Raw genomic sequence first — 23,952 nt, forward strand, 5'->3', positions numbered from 1 at the left:
CTAGTTGAAGATGTCCCTGCTCATTGCATGGGGGGGTTGGACTAGATGACCTTTAAAGGTCCCTTCCAACCCAAACTATTCTATGATTCTACGAAAACAGCTTAAAGGGAGAAATAGAGGAAAGGCTAAAAAGGTCATGACCATCTTAGAGAAGCTCCCAAATAACTGACTAGGTAAACAGAAGCAAAGTACTTTTGTTACAGTTGTATTGTAAAATATTACTTTAAATCATCTGTGGGTTTTATTTGAAGGGGTATATTGAAATCATGTTTTGCCCTGGATTCTTGGACTTGATGCTCTGATAAATATTGATACTTATGTCTTTAAAACATGAAAAATATTTGAAATGTGTATTGTAGTTTTCAATGTTTAAGCAAATTGTTAGAATATGGAGAAGATGTAGTGTACAGTGTAGTATTTGATGGTGGCAATTCCTAGCAAATTGACTGACCCACTGGGTTTAGAGGTGGGAGATTTGCTCTTACTTTCTGTCATTTTAGAAATCCTTCAGGGTGTCTACAGAAGTGGCACGTTTGTGAAAATAAAGCTGTAGGGAGACTTCAGTATGTATTCCACAGCTCTGCTTTGTCAGAGTAGTCATAACAGATGACTGGAAGAGCTTGGCTTATTTAACCTCCCAAGGGAGGGCTGAGAAGAGGGAGGGTGGGCTAGCTCTGAATGTCTCTTAGGATTAATTTCTAAAAAGAAGGTACGAGAGTAGGGAAAATGTTGTTAAGTGCTTGTAGAGCATGTAGAGCAAAATCTAGGAAAACATTTCTAATTCTGGAACTGTGTGATTCAACAACAGTGTCTAGGGTTTAGGATCTCCCCTCCTGCCCCCCAGTTCTGGGTTTCATGAGGCAGTTTATTAAACTTACAAAGCACAGGGATATATGCAAGACACCTGCAGATATCAGTATACTGGACTCATTAAGAGCAGATTCCTATACACTACTGTATTTTTCTGTAATGTGTTATAAGTTTGCTAATTGCTCTGATCAGGTGACTCAGTAATATAACAACAAACATATTACTGTCGTCTTGTGCATTTCACCACAGTTCCATATCTGTTTATATGTAGTACTTACAATATTATGTCACATAGGGCATACAATAAATAGTGGTGAGCAGCATCCAGTTTGAATTATGTTCTAAAAAGCATGTTCTCACTAAACCATACACTTAGGGCAAGGTTTAGTTATGCTTAGATGAAATTCAGTGGACTCCGTTCTGCAGGGAAACAAAGCACACGCAGGTCTGTGAGGGGGTCTTAGAGGATGTGACCTAGCTATGGCTCTGGAAATCTCATTTTAGCTGAGGATGATCTCTGCCATCCTGGGTGCTTACAGAGGTCCATTTTGGCCTTGTAGTCTATGAACTCTTAGCCCTTTTCTGTGTTTTTACACCGTACTGTTTTGTTCTCTATAAATTGTGCGTTTCTCATACAGGTTTTGGTAGATTAATATGAAATTGCATGTAGTACAGAAAGATTTCAGATATTTGTTGAGGTTAGCAATTCTCTTAATTATTTCAAATTCTTCTATTCTGAATGATCTTTTCCTCACTGGATATGCTATTCCTGCAAGGTTTTTCACATGTTAATGAAGAGGACTTTTAATGTTTAGATTCAAGAACTAGAGTTTGATTTCAGTTCTGTTGATGATTTGCTGTGAAATTGAGCATGTCACTAGCGTCTTCGTACTTCAACTTGCATAAATAATACTAAATGATTTTAAAGGTATATATGAGGCTGTGTCAATGTCTTTTGAATTGAAGAGGTGGATCTAACTGCTTTATTCCCACTTAGGTTTTTTGTTTGTGTAGAGTTTGCAATTGTAATCTGTGGCAGGTATTACTGCTCTCACTGTGCTGATACAGTAGGTGGTATTTGGGGTAAAAATGTCTTATACTATATTTCAGACCACAAGTGATTCCATTTTTTGGTTTTGCCCTTTTAAAGTCAGCTCAGTTGTGAAAGTGGGGAGGGTAGTTTCTTGGTCTTCAAAAGTGATTAAATTATTTTATTTAGATTAAATTTGACTTGTGTCATATGTGAAGTGTTAATATGTGTGAAAGCATATGGGCTGTGTAACTGTGGAAACAATAGTTTCAAGATAAAATAACCAGTGGATACAGTACAGGATATGGATGCATTTGTAGGAGAGTTTTATGAGATACACAGACACAGTGTGTAAGTTACTTATCACTACCTTGACTATCTAGCCATCCCCTGATGAGCTAGCCTGCACATGCCCTTTCACTCCCCAAAGCCGACATCAGGTACTTCTTGCCTTTTTTCTGTCCTTGTACTGAAGGTAGAATAAATAAAATGAATAGGTCAGCCCAGTTCCACTGGGTTCAGAGTGAAAGTACATAAAATGAGAAAGGAGAAGCAACAGAGATCCTCCTGTATTTTTGGAAGAAGCTATTTTACCTGTACAGTGTTTTTTAAGCATCTCCTTTATTAAATCAGAATTGATGTCTTGTTAGAGATGAGTGGAAGGAATGGTATATGCAGGACATGTATTTTCATGTTTTAGAGGAAGTTGGGTAGAGAAAGAGAGCAGGCTTATGAAAATGTCAAAAAGAAAAGATACCTTGCAAAAATATCAGATTAGCTCAAGAAAAAGTGCTTTTTCTTTATCATCACTCCTTTGATCTGCACAGAGGAAAGAGTTGGGGTTTTTTTGTTAGAGAGGAGATACCTGAGTATATGGTACAGCTACTTATATTATGTAATTTACTTCATACCTTTTGCATGGGCAAATGTTGTTTCTATCTAAAATGAATACAATTTCAGCCTTTACTGTGATATAGACACTGAATATATTATTATTAACTATTTTTGTCTCTGTCTGGCTCCTATTGTACATGAAATACATTGCCACATACAAATACTAGCATAACTGCAGGGTTTGTATGCTTGTAAAAACAAATGTTTTTGTAAAGACAGAGGTTTGCCCTTTTACCTTGTTATCTGTAACCCCCGAAGCAAACATATTTTTATGGTTTTACCATGAAGTGGTTACATGTTAGTGAAATACCAGATGTTGAGCATACTGTTACTAAGATTTGTCGCTTCCACTAAAAACCTCTGGACTTCTTTGGTTTTGCAACAAATTGAAACTAACCAGAAACGTATATGATAAGATTAGCTTGAACCAGAACCATAAGTCAGAACTGCTGATATTCTAGATGCAGGTGAATATCCTGTTCCAAATTAGAGTTTTGTCATTGTTTCTTTTCAATTTGGGTCATTCACAATAGCATAAAATTTTTTAAAACCAGTTGATTGTTATTTTTTGATAGGGTTAATGCACTCCTGAGAGACACAGTTATTCTTTAGAGTGGTAGAGATGTTTTCTTCAGTGTATGAAGTTTGGAGGGTTTATGTATTTCTAGGTGCTATGCTTAACTGCCCTGAAAAAGGATTTAAAGTAAACTTGACAGAGTCAGCAAGCAGTGTGAACTTCATCTTACAGCTTTGCTTAGAGAATAAATTATTTTTGTGTTTAAATGTGAATTTTATGTTAATGGAATTGGCTTATATTCATGAGAAGCATTCATCAAACAAAAATGTTTGGCATATGCATAGTGTAAGTGGAAAGGAATTAGGCCCTTGAGAGGTCAAGATGGTTTGTCTTAGGAGCTGCTGAATCCGCTAGCCTGACAGAGGCAAGGCTGCTGCAGCTCTGTGTCCCCAGGTCCAGCCAGTAGCGAGGCTGAGCATGTGTTCCCAATAGGCACATGTGCACGCATACACACACTATGTGTACATATATACGTGGTCATCCATGTAGATCAACACAGAAACCACAGCACTCTCACAAACACAAACTGCACCAATGGCCTGACCTCGTTTCACCTTCCTGGCTGGTCAGGATGAAAGCCTGTTTGTGGAATATGTATACATAAATATACATATCTACAATATGGATGTCTCCAGTAGCTGGACTTTGATGCTCAGTTTATGCAGTTGCTGGTCTCGCATCCCCGGTCTCTGCAGTTGCCAGCACGTGGGCATGTGAGGCTTGCTGTGTGGCTCGCAGCTCCATTCCAGTTGCTGGTGCTCAGCCCTGCTCCTGCACACCCACATGCGCACACACTGTGGATCCTCCCAGTAGCTTTAGACACTCAGTGTATCCAGTAGTTGACCCCTGGCCTCTCTCTTGCCTCATGCACAGACACACACATGCAAATGGGTCTTTCTGGTATCAAGTGCAGACTTAAAACCCTACCAGTAGCTGACCCTTGCACCCCAGAGACTCCTCTGTAGCTGGGACCTCCTGTTTCCTCCGGTAACCAACTGTCAGGCAGCTTGGTCTCCCCAGTGTCTGCCTCAGACTTGTGGCTGCCCTGATACCTGGCTCCCGAGCCTCTTCTACTCCTAGTCCAACTTGATGCTCATGAGCAATTACACACACTGAAACACCCACACAACATGCATGCACCCCACTCTCCCCAGTTTCTGGCAGCACAAACATGTGCACCCCTATGACTCATGGTCCCCTCTCTAGTTGCAGGCATTCAGACCTCCAAATACACACAGACACACACAGCCTCCTGCCCAGGAGTTAGAAATGGAATTTAAGGAGAAGACAGGACAGGCTGCAGTGATCGGTGCAGGGCGTGGCCAGACAAGCGTCCTGACCAGCAATCTGTTTCAAGTGATCAAACCCTTTTTTTCCCTGTGTTTACAAATGGTTGTTCCTCCTCAAACCACCCTGATCCCGCTTTTCCTGGCCTTTCATCTTCCCTAAGCATCTCATAATAAGTTTTGTGCCATCCCAAAGTGCTCTTCCCCTGAATCCTGTAATGAGTCCCATGCCCCTGTAGGCAGTAAACCCCTCACAGACTGTAAGGTGAGCAGGGAGCATCTCCCTTCTCTTTAGCTGGTAAGTGTCACACCTGGACAGGCTGATGGCTCTCCTGGGACAGCCCTGGGGGGAGCTGGGTCAGGGTGCTCAGTTTTCTACAATTACATTATTGGGGTTCCTACCCTGTTGCTGTTCCTCTGTGCTTCTTTGTGTTTGTGGTGATGAGCCTTTAATCACATAACTTAACAGTTTGTATAGTGGAAAGGTGGGATCGTTTATCTGCTAGTATTAAGTCATTTGTGTTAAAGTGCATTAACATCACCAGTGCTTTGTTAGGTTAATTGTTGTAATGGGATGTACTTAGATGGTGAGGAAGTTTATCTAAACTGGGAGGTTAAGGTTTTTCTGGCAGGAAGATTTTTGCTTCAGTACTAGTACAATTACCTGACCCAAAGGATTTAGACGTTTGTGAGGTGGTTGAGACCCTAATGATGCTGCAGTAGAGAATTGTAAATGTAGTAAATCAAAGGAGTGAGATACTTCCTATATATTATGGGATTTATGTATCTCTCCCACTTTTTACATGTATGAACTAGTGAATAAATTACGCAGTTTGGTTTACCAGAGGGCCATGTTTAAAGGGTGTTTTCTTGGGAACTGCCCCAGAATGACAGCTTGTCTGCTAGACATCGGGATCTGCCACACCAAAGGGATTTCAGGTAACAAAAGAGCAAAGAAATTTATGAAAAGATTTTCCTTTGTAGGAAGCTTCTTTATTTTTCAGGAAGAAAAAATGCTAACTCCTCATTTTGATTTTTGCGTAAACCCATGGGGTTTTGTCATGATGTTAGTGTGACAGGTCAAAGCTGAACTCAGCAAAGTAAAGGGTGTTAGAACTCTCACATAACCTCTGTGTAACATGATTGTCCAATGGAAGCCTTTGTAGAATACCCTACATTATTCATAGGTCTTTCTTTACAGTATGGGATTTTATGATATGGTAAAGAAATTAGTATGGTACATTGTTTAATTGATTACATGAGACCTATACAAAACATTTAACTTGAAGTGTATTAGCGTTATATCTAATAGAGAATTAAGAAATCATGAGTTGGAAGAAGCACTTTCCCTAAATTGCAGGTCACCTTGTTTCATACCATCCTAAGTCATCTATTCTGCAGGGCTACTTGCCAGTAAAAAACAATGAAGAACTAAGTAGTCATTCCAGAGTAGATTAGTTGGTGTTTAGGAAAAAAAGTGTATATAATCAAGTTTAATGGGAATATTTTTATTTTTCTTAAAGGAATTACCTACGGTTCTGCTTATTCATCAGATGGACAGGCATGAAGGTGCATGGACAATATTACCGTTAATGAGAGAGTAAGTGTAATGAATGCCAGTTATTTTCAGAATTTTTTGTAACCAAGAATATAAATATTAATTACTCAGACCTCTTTTTTCAGAAGCAAAGTTTTTGAATAAGAGTTGCAACCATATCTTTTCACTTTCTTACTCTACTTTTTTTTGGTTTTCCAAAGCAATTTTCTGTTAAATTTCATTACATCAGAGAAAGCTATTTTAAATAAAAGAACAACAATAATACAATGTAACTGAACAATGACCTTCTTCAAATTGTTGTGGGTTTTAAAATTATTAGGGAAGTAAACTAGTCAAAAGAAATACCATTTTTAAATGTGTATTTTCCTATTTGGTCCCCACTTCTCACAGTGTAAGGTGTGAGGTATTTCAGAACTTTTGACCTTTCAGATTACTTGGCTGAATGAAGTGGATAAATAATTTTTTAAAAATAGATGATACCTGTTTGGGGTTTATACCTTTTATTGCATACAGTGTTTCTAAGAGGTGGTATGCCTCTATAGTGAAAAGGTGTAGGTTTCAACATCTTTTTAGAAGCTTATATGGCCAGTTTTCATCTTAGTATGGTCAGAGAAGACAGGTAATCTCAAATATCTTTTCTTCTTAGCTTATGCAGATGGCTCCAAGGAAGACATGCTGCATGTACATGGTAGTATGTTGCAAACTGTCAGGAAGCAATGATTCTTGTTTCAGAAAGTCCTAAAGCTCCATGGTGCTGAAGGCTATCCTTTGCCTAAAACTTGCATTTGAAATTGATGCCAGAGGCTCTGCAGCCTCTTGAGGTTTAATTTAGTTAATATAATTTATTGGAGTTACTCAGAAGGATGTTTTTGGTTTGGTTTGAGGTTTTTGCATCAGAGTGGTTGCAGGACAGGATGCGTTTCCTTCTGCTTTCCATTGCTTTCTCTATGTGTAGAAACATGAAAATAGTGCTTGTATAGCAGCTATCTTTGAAATACATGTAAACTGTGAAAAGAAGCAAAAGGAGAATTAAAGTAAATTGAAAAACTGGAAGATGATGTTCCAACTATCAGTCATCTTTGGTTTTCTTTCTTAGCTCCTGTTTCAATGACCTAGTGGTTCCTCTTCTGAATTATTTATGTCTCAGTGACAGGGTTTACAGATACAGCTCTTACAAGATAGCAAAACTCAGAAGCAAAAATGCAAATGTTCATTTGTGTGATAAAGCAGAAGAAAATTCTTCAGAAATCAGAAGAGGAATCTTAAGTAGAGGATTTCCATCTTGAGAATTCTGGAATATGAATTTCCTTGTGTCTACTGTTTCACTTACCACTTTTGGCAGAATGAAGACATGGAGTAGTTTAGAAGTATGTCAATGTTGTGAGGCTTGTACTGTTTAGTTTTCTCAATGGACAGAAGAGAAGGAAGGGAGATCAGCCCATTCTGCAGCAGCTGGTGATACTTGGAATTGTGATATAAGATGCATTCTTATCTGAAAACTGCTTTCAGAAGAATGGCTTTTCTCAGTTCTGTAGTTGTCAGCATTTTTAAGGAGACCTCTAAACAGTTATGACAATTCTTAATTTTTAGTTCTTGGGCACAGGTTAACTTGGACAAAATACTTCATTTCAGAAGATGTAATCATAAGACATCCATAGATGTGTCTTACGACACAGTACCCTTACTGTCTCCAGAAGGCCCACTACATTTCTTCTCAGTAACCATGTTCATTAAGCAGAGAAGAAATCCCTTTTTTAAATTATTACCCCAAAACTGGATCTTACCTGAGTATCTCCAATGGCTCCTTGCAATCTGAACTCCAAATTTGTGTGGTATGAGGTCTACGTAAGGCTCTCTGCAAGCCTTAAATACTTAGCCTTGAAAATCATTCTGTTTGTCCATCAATAGCTAGATGAACAGATCATTCTTTTGTGAACTTGTATGTGCTGTATTCACAAGATGCAGTAATTCTTTTCGTGGGGGTCATTCTAGTGTTCTTTCCTTGCCCTTCACCCACCTGCTTTCGTGTAAATCCAGATATTTCTCTCCTAAAGTTCTAGGTGAGCACTAAAGCGTAAGAGAAGAGCCTTCAGTCTTCACAGGGCATTGAATACTCTACATATTTAAAAACATGAGGGTATCTGATACACTTTCTGTACTTGTTTGGCAAGTTTTAGGAGGAACAGCTAGGAATTGTCTTTCCCAGCTGATTTTATCGTTCGCTTGCCTGAATGGCAGAGTTACCCAGATTTCAGTGTTGAATAGGCAACAAGTATATGCTTTTATGAACTAAAAGAATGAATGGATTGTGAGTTCTTCTGGGTATTATAGTTTAGCAGATTAAGTATTATAAGCAGAAAGCAGTGAATAATCAAATACCATTGCAAGACACAGAGGAAACGTAGCTTTTCAGGAAGATGAGTGTCATGGTTTAACCCCAGCCAGCAACTAAGCACCACACAGCTGCTTGCTCACTCCCCCCTGGTGGGATGGGGGAGAGAATCAGAAGGGTAAAAGTGGGAAAACTCGTGGGCTGAGATAAAGACAGTTTAATAGGTAAAGCAAAAGCCACACACGCAAGCAAAGCAAAACAAGGAATTCATTCACCACTTCCCATCGGCAGACAGGTGCTCAGCCATCTCCAGGAAAGCAGGGCTCCATCACGTGTAACAGTTACTTGGGAAGACAAATGCCATAACTCCAAATGTCACCCCCTTCCTCCTTCTTCCCCCAGCTTTATATGCTGAGCATGATGTCATATGGTATGGAATGTCCCTTTGGTCAGTTGGGGTCAGCTGTCCCGGCTGTGTCCCCTCCCAACTTCTTGTGCACCCCCAGCCTACTTGCTGGTGGGGTGGTGTGAGAAGCAGAAGAGGCCTTGACTGTGTAAGCACTGCTCAGCAATAACTAAAACATCCCTGTGTTATCAACACTGTTTTCAGCACTAGTCCAAAACATAGCCCCATACTAGCTACTATGAAGAAAATTAACTCTATCCCAGCCAAAACCAGCACAATGACTTGTCCCAGATGAAAAAAGACTGAACTAGTTTAGCACCTGGCAACCATCTGGTGCTTCTAGCACGTAATTAAAAGACCTGCAGAGGCAGGTATCACATGTTCTAGCATAAGTATTTCTTAGATAGTGGGTTTGTTTTTTGGGGTTTGGTTTTTTTTTTTTTTTTTTAGGCAAATACAGTTCCCTGAAACATAAATGATCCTATCATCCTTTTTTACTTATTTTTACTGACTTACATTTCTGCTGTTTATTTTCATTGCTGATTTTATCAGTAGACAATGCTGTAGAGGAAGAAATCTGTGATATTTATAGGTGCTGTTTTTCTTATCCTGCTCCTCAGATGATCTATTTAATTAAATCAACATAAAAGCTATGCAAAGGAAACTGGACAAGTAAAGATTGGGGGGTTTTTCCATTAGGATGTCGTGAATTAATAAGGCTTTGTTTTGTTAAATAGTGGAAGAATTAAGCTGGGAGGAGTAGAGAAATAAGGAATGAGAATTTTCTGAAGGAGTCAGGAATCCTGCGTTGAGGTTGGTGTTAGCTTTGAGGAAGGTAGGGGAGTCCCTGACTGTACTGAAAAAGCTAATGAAGTTTTTAGGTTGGGCATGATCAGTGTCAAACAGCTGTGAGAAAACCTGTCATTAGGCATTTTCATGATTGTTGCAGTGGTGTTAGATGCCCAACAGTGGGGCTACTTGGAAGAAAGTTAAGGTACAGAGGGAAAAGTAACTTAAACTGCTGTCTGTGCACTTCTGAATTCATAGGTGGCTGTTAGACCTGTAGTACCTATACATTTCTGAGTGGACATTCTTTATGTATCTCTGTTCCCTTCTTTCTGGAATAATTGGTGCTATATAAATACATAGCAGCAGAGGCAATATCTTTATCCATTCACTGTAGTCCTTTGATATGTAATTCTAAGTTAGTAGTAAAAGTTTCTGTTTCTGTGTAAATGAATAATTGATTGCAAAGTACTTATATTTGGGGAATGTGGGTTGAATCTAGCATTCTGTTCATAAGCCAGTTTATTAGTAAAATGTTAATTTCTTTTGTTAGCTTCTCTGTTACCTATGGTAGGAACTCCTCATGGATTTTCTTCTGTGAAGAAGATACAAGAATACAAGTTGTAAAGCTGCTAGAAACACTTGGAAGATTTGACGGGTCTAAGGTGAAATAAAAATTCAGATATTTAACTTTCTTTTGAATGTGCTTGAATGGGTTTTTAGATGAAACATGTGGAATCATTTTAAGTACAAAATTATAAATACAGAATTTTAGAATTCCTAGTTACAGAACAGTTTCTGCGGTCCAGAATTTAATTTTATAACACTATGTGGATGGCTCAGAGCTCCAAACATTCGAAAAGATGTATCCAAACAGCTTAAAACAGGGGGATAGGTTTCTGTTGCTGAGGCTAAGAGTGAGCAAGGTATTTAACATGAAGCAGTATGAGCTGCTGTATTGACTGAGTATTGAACTCTGCTTCAGGTCTCACTTTGGCATATTTACTTCTTTTGCAGGCACATGGCCTTGTGTTTTCTCACAATTCTTTTCTAAAATGGTAATAATAATAATTCAGAGATCTTACATTTTTAAACACTCTGTCTTCAAAATGGCTGACTGAATATATTCAGGCCTTTGGAATATCCATTTATTTCTGTTTCAGAAACACCTACTCCTAATTGATGTTCTCAGAATAAAAACAAAAATTTTTGTTCTAGGTGCTGCCCTTAGGCCAGTTTTAATCTCTCCTTTGCATTACATATAAATTCTATTACAATAATAAATTATGTTCCAACCTGCATTAAAAGGAAAATAAAATGTTTTGCTTTTGTACATAGTAATCGTCATCTTATTGTAACAGTCCATAACTGATTCCTAATATACAGTAGTAGTCCATCAGTCACAAAGTTTAAGACAAGTTAGACCAGAATGAGCTCATTCATTATTAATTTTAAAATGTCAGCAGTCTGCATAATAAAAAGCTGGAATACATTAATCACAATAAAAGGTCTACAAGGGGCATGTGAATAGTTGATGAATCTGCAGCTTTTCGATCTAGATATGTAGAGATTAGTAACAGAACTATTGAGACTGATACGAATGTAGAGTTGAGTGAAAACAAATTGTGAAAGCATCATAAGAGACTGTGGAGGAATGTTAAGAGAATGACCTGCATTGACAACCAAGGACATTATTGACTGCAGTAAAACTAAAAAACGGTGAGGAATATCTGCTTTATGTAAAGACCTCAAGGCAAGCACTCAGATGATGAATTATATCTGAACATCAAGAAACACTTTTTTACTGTGAGAGTGACCGAGCATTGGCACAGGTTGCCCAAAGAGGTTGTGGAGTCTCCATCCTTGGAGATAACTCACAAGTTGTCTGGACGTGGTCCTTGGGCAACCAGCTATATAGGTGGCCCTGCTTGAGCAGGGGAAGTTAGACCAGATGATCCCCAGAGGTCCCTTCCAAGCTCAAGCCCTCTGTGATTCTATGTTTCAACAGCAGATTGATTCAACCTGTGCTTTCATAATGGAAGATGGCAGCAAGGTTAAACCAAATTGTATGTGCCACTCCTCTTCCTGTCACCCTAACAGGATGATAGACTACAGCCCCAAAGATATCCAGAATGAGTAAACCAAGCTGATGGGCAGCAATGACTTAGTAGCTGTTGATACCTAAAGGGTATAAAAGATCTGTCTAAAGAACAGTTTGTCTTTGAGAATCATAAGAACTATAAGATGTTGTATTAAGACATAGTGAGGATATGACAGCTGAAATCTCCTGTCCTCTGTGTCAGACACAAGTCTTGAACAGATGAATTCAGTGCACTTGTCTTGGTATTTGTGAGTAAGTGGATACAAAAGTGAGTGGGTAGAATCAACTTGATTAGCAAGTTAGGTAAAGTCACCTCTGCCGTCCCTGAGGTCTGGTATTGAGTTTTGTTGCATCACATTCCTTCAGCTGTTAGTTTAAAGTGTTCTAAAGACTTTGGAGTGTTCTTACTGAAGGTAGGTGATCTTTGCCATTTTTGAAGCACAATATACTAACTGATCCAGTGGATGGTAGTTATCCATAATGCAATAAATCACATTCTTTTTTTTAATCCACATTTTTGCCTATATGCAATTTGATTATCATCATTCCTTAAGTTACTTTATAAGTTCCTTTGCATATAAGTATTTAATCTTGTAAAGCCAGCATGCACAGATTGACTTGTCCTACATACCAGTGTAGTAAATAAATAATGTTATGACCAAATAAGCTTGGAGAGTATTGGCTGTAACCTGGAATGCCTTCACTGTGATTTGTGGCTTAATATTGCCAGAAATAATATTATGTGAAAGCCTGAGGAGGGTATATGTATGGGTTTAATTTTCTGTGCTTTATAGAGAAAGGAAAGTAAGGTTGTTTTTTTTTAATCCATAGATTGTTTTGGTGTAAAAATTAGCATGCAAAATTAGGATAAGTAAAGATTTTTTTCCCTCTGTAGCATAACAAAGTGGAGGTCCAGAAAAAAATTGTCTGCAGATGGTACTGTCATATTAAAATGTTACTATTTATTAACTATTTCTGAGGCAGAATAGTGTGCTTGTGTTATGAACATTTTGAAGCGTAGGAGGCCCTAAAAGAGTTAAAAAATGGTGTGTACAAATGCTTCTAAAGAATGATTTTGATTCTTTCAAGGCAATCATCTTTGTGCATAAAAATTAGTATGTTTGCCCACTTTCTTTTACCTCCCAATATTTTGTTTGGTTTTTAATCCTTCCAGTGAACACTACTGAATCCTTCCAATAAAGGAAGGAGAAAACAGGGTCTGTTGTGATTGAAGGTATAAATCAAAGGCTGAGTAAGTAGGTACCAGGTAGCAACTCCTATGAAGGTGGTTAAAAAAAAGGTGGAAAAATATCTCCACCCTTACCTTCTCCATATATTGGGTAGTGTCAGTTTAACTTTGACTGTTTCCTCAACAGATTGCTGAACACCTACCTCAGCCTCAGGAGGCATATGGGGATTATGGAAGCAAACAAGTTTTCAGCATGTGTTACCTGAAGAATTCACTAGTCAAGTACAAGATATATTCAATTTAGTTTTATTGAGAGTAGCTGATCAAAGTAGAGGGGAGAAATGTGCAGAATCCGTGGGAAATGCACTCAGCGCCTCACACACATACACATAGATGCATACCATGTTACACTTGCATCAGTCCCTTGGAGAGTCAGTGTTCCTGGTAGGGGTGGCATCCCGTATCTTTGACTAATGGTTGCTTATATGGGTCCTGGCCATCCTTGCAGAGGTGGGGTTCTTGAAGCAGGCAGCACCCCGAAGCTTTGACTCAGTGTGTGCGGCAAGACAAGCATCCCTGGTAGCTCCTGAGGGCTCCCCTTTTATTGCTTTTTGGGGAGCCAGGTTGAGTCCTGGCTGGAAGCTGGGGGGGTTGCCAGGCTGAATGTCCTCTGGCAGCCATGCTTGTGTACTCCTGCCAGGCTCAGCCAGTTGGTTTTGGCTGGAGGTGTCTCCTGGTGCATGCAGACCTCTTTTCTGCTGTTTGCTGACTCTGCCATGCCCTGGCCAAATCTCACTCATCGCTCCTCATTGACTCTGGGGAGCTATAAAATTTAGCTCAGTCTATATAGCAACATCTGCTTGGAGTTAGAAAGATGGCTACTGAGACGCAAGATCCTCTTGGGGTTAGATGGGGTTTTTTGGCTGGATGTTTCTACAGTACTTTTGCTTGAATATTTTCCCTTTTGTCTTGAATTTTGTGTAAATTATTTCTCTCATGTGAAGTGTATGAACTGTGCTAATGCCTTGAAGGAATTTCTCGTTGTTGCTGATAGCTGCCCCTTTAAAGGAGGGGAAAAATGAAATATGGCAGGGAGCATGGAGAAAGAGAATCTTTTGTGAAAAAACGGTTGCCCTGACTTTGAATCTATTTTAGTGATGAATTGTCAGGAATTGATAAATTTTCAGGAAAAAGAAAAGCCTGAGTTACTGTCATAATGCAAAGAACTTCACACTTTAGAGATTTAATATAACCATTAAGATGATTCAGAATTCTGAATCATTGTTTGTAGTGATTGGCCTGAAAAGCAGTTTATATACATTTTTTTTTTTAATTATATGTATACACATACATTCTTTTTTCCCTTCATTACAGTCCTTATTCTGAAAAAAATTGGGAGTATACTTGTTTTATATCCATTCTAAACAGAAAGATTAAGACAACTGACAGTAATGTTATAGTAGTAGTATTTAAGTCTTAATTATTTTCAAATACAACAGAGTCAGTAGTAAATTCTTAAACACTGTTATTTAAAACTCTAGTAATAATACTACTACTGAATTTTTTACTTTACAAATGCATACTTGGGGCCTTCTTCATTTAACTGTTTTGAAGATCAAGGTATTTAGAATGTATTTGCTTTTTAAGTTCCCTAGTGTAAAAGAGGTTAGACAGATGGAAATTCAAAATGGATATATATGAAGTTCCTGAATGCAATGCTTTTGGGTCTCTTGTCTAGTCAGTCAGTTTGGGCAGTCAAACACTGGAACAGGTTGCCCAGAGAGGTTGTGGAGTGTATTCAAAACATGACTGGACAGAGTCCTGGGCAACCTGCTCTGGCTGACCCTGCTTGAGCAGGGGGATTGGACTAGATGATCTCAAGAGGCCCCTTCCAACCTCAACCCTTCTATGATTCTGGGATTCAGTGCTCTTTGAACAGGTGGAGTCCAGGGCATATGCTGGAGTTCGAAAATATAGTGTGTATTTGAATTCGGAGAACTACCTTGTGTTTCATTTCTTAAAAGTACAATTTCTGTCCGGATTATTGTGAACAATATGCTTCCCTTGTTTTTGTTTCCAGGTTTGCTTTATTCAGCATGAATGCAGTCATCATCTTCACTAAAAGGATGCTGTAGATGAACAAAATTGTTTCCTATATTCCTTTACAGGAGTGGTTTTTAGGTAAAGCATTATATGATGAAGAATCTACAATAATTCACCATTATGCCTTTGCTGAAAATCCTACAGTCTTTAAATTTCCAGATTTTGCTGCTGGTTGGGCACTTAGCATTCCACTTGTTAACAAGTAAGAATTGAATTTTTAATCACTTTTTGTTTATTGATAGTAATTAAGAATGTTTAATTTATACATTTTTTCTAGTTGCTAATCAATATTATTTTAATGAGTTATGATTTCATACGGATTAATATTTTCTATAAAAGGTGAAGGTGTTCCTGCAGTACAGCTGAAGGTCTTATTGCAGATCATGTAGATATGCAAAGTAAAATTCTAGTTTTTAGCTGTCTTTGAATTGAAGCTGCTGATTGCAGCTTAGCTATGGCAGACAGCTTGGGATGTATGTACTCAGCCAGTGCAGGCTGGCCTCTCATGGATTTGACTTCAGAGCCTACACTGAGCTTTTGCTGCTCCCGCCTATATTATCAGCATCCATGCTGATACATGTAAGTCTACTTTAGTTTGAGGATCTAATGTGCATAGAAAGACATTCAACCGGGCACAGTAATGTACAACTAGCTCTGGGTATGCCTACATAGACTTGTGCTCCCACTATAAACTTACTTAGAAAATACTCCTTTGATAAAATTCCATTTCTTCCTTATTCTACACATTCCAAGCATGATGATTATAAATAAAATTTAAGAATTCATTAGTAGACAAGAGTACAGAAATAGATTTCTGTATCATTTCCATGCGTGTGATTTATTTTGCTTCACTCTGCCTATATAAAAGTTAAAGTCATGTCAGCTAGTTAGTAGTTGTCCAGTACTAGTCGTTAAACTAGTTCAATACCATCTCTTGTCATTTTAAAAATGTATTCTTCACCAGACAGCAGTTTTATTCCTGGATCTTAGAGTGACTGCATTGCCCTCTAGAAGTGTTGCTCATGCTATAGAGACAACCTAGATATTTATTTCAGATTAGATGCTTAGTTTTTAAATTAGATTTGAAGAGTTCATAGATTTCAGAAGTTGAATGCATCTTGCTGTAGCAAGGGTTGATGTTTTCATAAACTGAAGGTGCCTAAGTACTGTGCTTTGGAATACACAAAAAGAGAATATTGTCTGAAGTTTGAGATGCTGATCAGTATTGAGCTTCAAATGCACTGCTGCTTTTAATCTGTTGAAAATGTTATGCCAGACTCTCCATCTACTCCAGATGAGAACTTTCTTCTTGGGCAGGAAGAATGTATCAAAATGTGTGTGCTAAAAACTAATATTAACTTCATCACACTGTGCTCAGATGAAAAAAAAAATTATATGAAAAAGAAATATAAGTTGCATCTTGGGCAATAAATACAGAAGTGTGATTCCCTCCCCCCCCCGCCCCGTAAGATGGTCGATAATACCAGCTACACTTCGCTGCAAACACTAGTGATTGATTTTTTTTTTTGAGTAAATTTCTTCATCTTTAATTGTATAGGCTTGCAAAGAAGTTGAAAAGTGAACCACTCAAGTCAGACTTTACAATAGATTTAAAACATGAGGTAAGCAGTGATGTGATGAAAGAAAAAATTGTCTCAAATCTGTATATTTGAATGGTGATAAATGATAATGGAAATAACAGATTTTTCTTAGACATTGCTAAAAAGTTTGACTGCAATGGCATGTTTAATTTCTTTCCCTTCCTTTAGAATATTGTAATACTTTAAAATTATGTTTCAAGCATAGCATTCATGAATAAAATTGCATTCATATATGAATACATGCATGGTTTTATACGGTAAGGTATCTTCTAAGGCTTGCTCTATAAAGGAGGAGAGACACTTCCAATTCATGAAGCATACGCTGACATGAATAGTATCTCAGACACTAGCCAGCCTCACTCGCTTTCTAAATCAGGCTCTAAGAGCTAAATATGATGGAGTTTGGATTAAATAGTCTGAGGAACCTAACTGTTGTGTGAACAATCAACTCTGCAACTTGCAGCATGGAAGTCTCGAAATTTTTTTTTGCTACTTTTTTTCTGAAGGTTTTTTTTATTTTTTCTGCCTTCAAAATGTTTGTGCAGCCCAGGGTTTTGTACTGTCACCAAAGTGAATTCCTGAACCAGGGTGGAAGGGGACAATGAATGTGGAATAAGTTTGCTGATTTGTGCCTGAAATTATGAGTGATGTTGAATTCATTTTAATTTTTTAAAACTCCTGAAAGTCAGCTATAAATTGTGGTTCTGGCCCAGAAAAAAAACCCAATTTACTTAAAACTACTGCTGCTGTTCCAGATCTTTATTCTGTAATGGTTATAAACCTCCTCATTTCCAACATAAATCTACAATGTATTTATAGAGTATAAATTGGTAGCATATTTAAATGAATTTGGTTTTGTGCCAACACTATTCTTTCACGGAGTTTTCCCTCCTTGACTGATGTATTTCTCAAAAGCAATTGGACCCTTCTCAGCTTTCATTTTGCTACGTGAAACAAGCCAACAAGCTGTTTCTTTCCTCTTGTTAATTTTTGTAAATGCAAGACCTTGAGCTTCACACTGTTAATCTTCTTTTTGTAAGTTATCTCAAAGTCGTTCATATATTCCCAGTATTCCAGTCTACCTCAGCACTGACAAAACCTCTAAATGTAGTGTCATTAAAAGAAAAAAATCATTAGCAGACATTTCTTTTATGTGCCACAGATTGCTTAATGAAAAACAATTGATCACTCGACTGGCAAAATGACCTCCATCCACTTCTTATTCTGTTAGCAGTTCTTTGCATATGTTTCATTTCAAATTTATTGCCATTGATAACCTACTTCAGCCCTGTAGTTATTCTTTCTGCACTGTCTTGTGTCTCCCTAGAGACAGTTCCATTCCCCCTCATTTATTTTATAAATCACCATCTTCTCGTTCTTAAATCGTTTTTATCTCGATGTCCTTCTTGTATGAATCAAGACTGACAACAAATGAAAGGATATAATCTGTGATCTTTACTGATTGTGTGTAATGTTTAAATTTATGAACGATGATAAATGTTTTGAGAAATGTTTTAGCTTGATAGAGTCCTAATAACATGTGTCTGTAGTCTTTGGTATTTTATTGTGCTCTGTATCAGGTTTGTTTCACCCTACTACTTTCCAAGTCACTATTTCTTATATCCATAACATTTATATCACTTTCCATCTGGAAGGCCTATCGTGCAAATATGGTAACGGACTTTTGTCATGCTGCTGCTCATTTGTAGATTGTTTTTTAGACTTGTCCTGGTTTCGGCTGGGATAGAGTTAATTTTCTTCTTAGTAGCTGGTACAGTGCTGTGTTTTTCAGTTTCCCATGCTCTGCCAGCAAGCAGGTGCACAAGAAGCTGGGAGGGAGCATAGCTGGGGCAGCTGACCCGAACTAGCCAAAGGGATATTCCAGACCATAGAACATCATGCCCAGTATATAAATGGGAGGGAGTTGGCCGGGAGGGGTGGATCGCTGCTGGGGCATCGGTCAGCGGGTGGTGAGCAATTGCATTGTGCATCACTTGTCTTTTCCTGGGTTTTATTTCTCTCTTTTTTTGTTATATTCCTTTTCATTACTATTACTATTATTATTCTTATAATATTGTTTTATTATTATTGTTAGCATTGTATTTTCTTTTACTTGAGTTATTAAACTGCTCTTATCTCAACCCATGAGTTTTACTTTTTTTCCCGATCCTCCTCCCCATCCCACTGGGAGTGGGGAGGAGTGGGCAAGCGGCTGTGTGGTGCTTAGTTGCTGGCTGGGGTTAAACCATGACACTTCCCTATAGGGTGGCCTTTCCCTTTAGCACTTCATTGAACTCATCTGTAATGCTAAGATCATCTGTGTTTTCAGAAGCATTGCTAAAACAGCTAATAAACAGACCACTTTGTAATGGCGAGGCTAAGAGAAATTAAAACTTGCAAACTGCAAAACACGTTGCATTGAAAGAACTTGCAGCTGAGTTACAGTGGTTTAGCAAGTCACTATCAGCTGAGCAGTACTAGTGACCATGTTTGTACTCACAGCTCCCAGTTGTCTGTAGCCACTCAATTACAAGGAAAAATACAGTAATTTAAATTCTTTTCAGTGCAGTCAAACTAAATGTTTTTACTTTGCAGTTGAGGTGGTCTGAGAGCACATGTGTAGTTATGACAGCCCAGTTACAATCAGCAACTTGCTAAAAAGTCATCAGTTAATTGTGTTCTAGTATGTGACTGTACCCTATTGAAAATCTTTCACATCTGGAAGCTTAATTTTCAAAAATATGATTGTATTCCAAGCCTGCCCCCAGTCCTAACAGGGCCTGTAACAAACTGGCACTTCTATTTTATTCCCTCAAAGTTCCAGAAATAGTTGTGTGCAGGTAGTTGGGATTTTCTGAGGATGTTGAGACCTAAATGAGATGAGCAGGAAAATAATCATCTATAACTTAGAAGTCTGTAACTGGTTTGGTGACTTGAGCTTGTCCAGACCATACTTGATGCTCTTGGTTTGTGCTGAGTTCTTCCTGAACACTGGGGAGAAGGAAATATTATGCCCTCTTAAAAATAGCTTGATGATCACATTATTTGCTAAAAAAGGAGCTGAATTGTGGCCCTGGGGGTGTTTAAAGCTAACAGTTACTAAGTAGGCATAAAACAGTGAAAAGGAGACTCATTTTCATTGCCTTTGGTGTATGCTGGGTCTGGTCCCATGTTCCAGTGAAGAACTTAACTTGTTTTCCATGCAAGAGTCATTAGGAATATGTGTAAATAACACGGGAAACAGGAACTAGAGCCCAAGACTGATTTTCCTCCCTTGCAGGAGTCCCATTCCCCCTGTGCAGTAGAGTCAGGCTCCCCTTCGCTACACTCTCTTGTTGGTTCCACGAATCTTACTTTTTGCACAGTAGCTCAGTTTCATGAGGTAGCGTGGAGAGTCTCTGTCCCAGAATATCTATGGTTTGTTGGTGTAGGCAGCCTTTTGAAAACTAGAAGCTGTAACTTCTGACTGAGTTAGGCAGAAGCAAACCTAGAACCCAGATCTCCTACATCTTGAGTATATGCTCAAACAGCTCTTGTCCAATGATGCTTTCACATCTTTGGCCTATCCTCAAGAGAGACTAGGCGTTCAGAATCGGGAGCGTATGGCAGTGCAGCTGGGAAGCTCTAAATCCACATACTTACTGAAATACTATTTTCTGCCTTTTAGGTTTTTAAGAACTTCATTTTATTCTTACAGGTTTCTGAACAATTATATGAAATGAAATTAATCTTTTAACTGTTCTGAGGTAGACACCCAACGTAGAACTTTCCTGCCAGAACTTAGTCTGGCAAAGTTATAAGCAGTGTAAAAGTATTGCAATAGAAATGTTGGGCAAGTCTAAGTGTTCTTGATGTATCATGAAGTACAGATTGAAATATTATTATTTTTATTATGAATTGAATGTAAATACAAAGGAGTTTGGTTTTTTTATCTTCTTCAGACATTACCGGTTTGCTTCTTCCTTTTTATCTGTAAATTTTGGCTGGCTTTTTTGTGTTGTTGCATTTAAAATGGACAAGAGTCTAGTATAGGATAGCATATCTATTACATTATCCGTCATTGTATTTTACAGCTTCTCAGAGTTTCATTACTGATTTTGAGCATTTTAAATTGTCACCAGAGAATGGATGTATTTTGAAAAGCTGAAAATTGCCACATAGGATGAAACAGGCCTAGCTATTCCAAATTGTCAAAATAATTTTAAGAGCAACACAATAAGGATTTTTGTTTACTTTAAAAGAAGTTGTAAATATTCACTCTACCACTTATAAAAGTTAAAGATGAGTTATGACATGCTTAAATATATGAAACTAATTGTGATTCTATGAAACAAATTTTAAAACTTGTCTACAGAATTTTTTAATAGCAAAAAAATTACATGTTGGCTCTAGAAACGTGAGCAAGAAGGTATGCAGCTAGTTAATCACCTAAGGGACAAATCTTCTACAGCATCCCATATTTTTCAGTTTTCCTGTTAAGTTTGTCCTGTAATATGATTTCTTTGTATGCCCTGAGAATTTTTATCCCGTTTCATTACTGATATAAATGTTTTCTATTTTGATAGATTGCCCTGTATATTTGGCAGAAAGGGGAAGGACCACATCTTACTCCAGTGCCTGAGTTCTGCACAGATGATGTGAACTCGTATAACGTTGATCATTGTGCAACAACATTCAGTAATTTTCTGCCACTTTGTGTAGGTACCATATTTTAAATACCACTTGCTTAGTAAAGGTAAAACACTAAAATGCATAATACTTGACTTGAAAAATCTCAAACCTCAAGAAAATATTTTTCCATAAGTTAAAAAAAAAAAAAGTTTGTTCTGGCATTTATCTATTTTTGGATATGCTTTCAGCCTTCTGTGGCACAGGAGATTTCCTGGCAAACAAATATTGCATATGCTTTAATGGGTCTTTCTACCACAATGTTTGATCAGCACATGATCTATAAAGTATTTCTTCTTACATTTCTGTGACATGCTGAAGTATAGATAATCTTTTTTCACAGATGGGAATCTAAAGCTTGTTGAGGCTAAAGATAAAAAGGAATATATTATTTGGTGCATTAAAGTACAAGCCATCTCTTCCACCTCTAGGAGAATACATTTATGATATTATGGATTAAGTGTTGCTAGAGGCCAAAAAGTGTTCCGTGCTTCCAGGAGAGAAAAATTCTAGGTGCCAAAAAGCAAAACAAATGAAAATGGTAATGATTTTATTACAGTTGAGGAAATTCAAAGATTTCTGGTGTGTCGCATTTAAGCTTCTTTTTCCAAGTATGATACAGTTCTACATGTTCTCATAGTGATTAATTTCAAAGAAATTAAGAAAACATTCTTTTTCAGATGAATCATTCTTAGTTCAACAAGTTCTACCACTCATTCTCTTTTCCTAACGATAGGTGTTCTAGTTCATGTTAGAATACTACATCAATGGAAGAAGTATTTCAAGAATGTTATTTCAGGCATTTTAAACCACTAGTGACCTTTTTTCACATGACAAAAATGTACTTTCTAGTGTATTACTAGTACACTATTCTACTTGATATGCTATACAATGAAAAGCTATTTTCTGTTTTATTATATATATGGACACACATATCCTATAAAATGTTACAGGCAGAGCCTGCAATTAAAAAAATTAATTTTTGTTCTCTTCATATAGGGAGAGCCAGTGAAAAAGGAAGATGTTTTTGTTGCTGTAAAAACATGTCGGAAATTTCATGGTGACAGAAGTAAGTTGTTGGTTGATCAAGATAATAGTTCTATGCACTATAGTTTATGAAATTAATATTTAAAACCCGAGCTGATATATACTGTCTGTGTCGCTTTTGGGACTAAATGTTTGCAAAGTCCACTGGGAAACATGAAAGCTTCAGAACTGTAAACAGCCTTAGGTAGAATTTTTTTGTTATTCAGAGTTCTTCAGGAGTGCTGTGAAACGTTTAAGACGAAAAGTTGTGGTCGTTTGGTGTTTCATCATTAGTGATTGGTTGGCAAAAATCTTGAAATTGAGTATCTAAATTAAAAATATGCATAAAGTTAGCTTATATTGTTGTAAATTGGAGCTGCTGCAGTATTAATTAATATAGCAGCTATTAATATCCTTCAGTGTGTTTCCCCCAGCTAATTGGTTCACTTCTATTCCTTGTACTAGCAGTGACAATTGTGCAGCTGTATGGTGGCTGATTTAGAAATTTGAACAAGCTGAAAGATCTCTCCCCTCCTCCTTCTTTTTGTCCTGCCTTCCCCTCCAGTAAAAGATTGAGTAGCTTACACCATCATATTGCTTCTGTCTGTTGTCACACTATGCGATTGGATGTGCACATGTGTTTTATGATGCTTGGAATGGGAAATTTTGTCTTTTGTAGAAATCTGGTCATCTGTAGTACTTTGTCCAAGCCATGGCCCAGATCAAGAGTCTCCCAAGTGTGCAACACTATGCTGTGTTTCATCTGGAAATGGTAGTGTTACACAAGTGATGATAGTCACCATGAACATATGACCATGATATCCATGGTAAAAAAAAAACCAAACAAAAAAACCTAGCACAGCCCAACAAGATACATCCAGTGAGTATTAACTTCCTTCTCAGAGGCACAGAAAATAAAGACACAGAGAGACACTCAGCTTCAGCTAATACACAGTAAGGCTCAGCTAAGTTGAGGTAGATCCAGTGTCTACAAAACTTGGAAGGAAGAATTCCAAATCCACTGATTTAACAGAAGACACTCTACGTACTTGATGCCACCTACCAGTCCATTCTAGTTTACTTCTAGACATTTTGTTAATAAGGAAATTCAGGAATGAATTTATTTCCAGGAATTTACTTGAATTTTGTGTGCTCTTGAATACTCCAGGTATCTAATATTGTCGCCATTAGGCTTAGTTTGTTCATAAGTGTAATTTAAAGTGATTATTATTGGCAAAAAAATTGAAAATGAAGTAATGGCTAGTAGTTGTACCAAATTTGGGGGGGCTTTTGCCACACCTATTGTCAGAGGACAGGGTGAAGATAAAAGCTCTTTTCTTAACTAAGTTCCCCTTTGCTAATGCATCCAAAACTGTAGGTTCTGTCACTTCTAAATTTAGACTATTTGCCAGTTGCTGTTTTTTTTCCCTCAAAATAAGATTTATGGATTTTTTTTCTTAATGTTACTGCACTTGATGAAGGCACATTTCTAGTATTTTAATCGCCTAATCATTAGGCTATTTTTAAAGTAGCTTTTGACAAAACAAAATTGACTGTCCTGTAATTGGAGTTCACTGAAGAGTTC

At 37.6% G+C, this 23,952-nt stretch overlaps 1 protein-coding gene across 1 annotated transcript in view; it reads left to right on the forward strand.

Moving 5' to 3' along the window:
* B3GLCT (beta 3-glucosyltransferase) overlaps positions 1-23,952 on the forward strand; it is a 70,113-nt gene that overhangs the window by 30,617 nt on the left and 15,544 nt on the right. Inside the window, exons 5-10 of the mRNA XM_050901840.1 lie at positions 6,121-6,197; positions 10,233-10,344; positions 15,138-15,274; positions 16,631-16,694; positions 21,239-21,370; positions 22,341-22,410. Coding sequence (XP_050757797.1) covers positions 6,121-6,197; positions 10,233-10,344; positions 15,138-15,274; positions 16,631-16,694; positions 21,239-21,370; positions 22,341-22,410 — 592 coding nt within the window. The remainder of the gene's footprint in view (positions 1-6,120; positions 6,198-10,232; positions 10,345-15,137; positions 15,275-16,630; positions 16,695-21,238; positions 21,371-22,340; positions 22,411-23,952) is intronic.

The sequence above is a fragment of the Gymnogyps californianus genome, chromosome 1 (genome assembly GCF_018139145.2).
Source record: "Gymnogyps californianus isolate 813 chromosome 1, ASM1813914v2, whole genome shotgun sequence".
Lineage (NCBI taxonomy): Eukaryota > Metazoa > Chordata > Aves > Accipitriformes > Cathartidae > Gymnogyps > Gymnogyps californianus.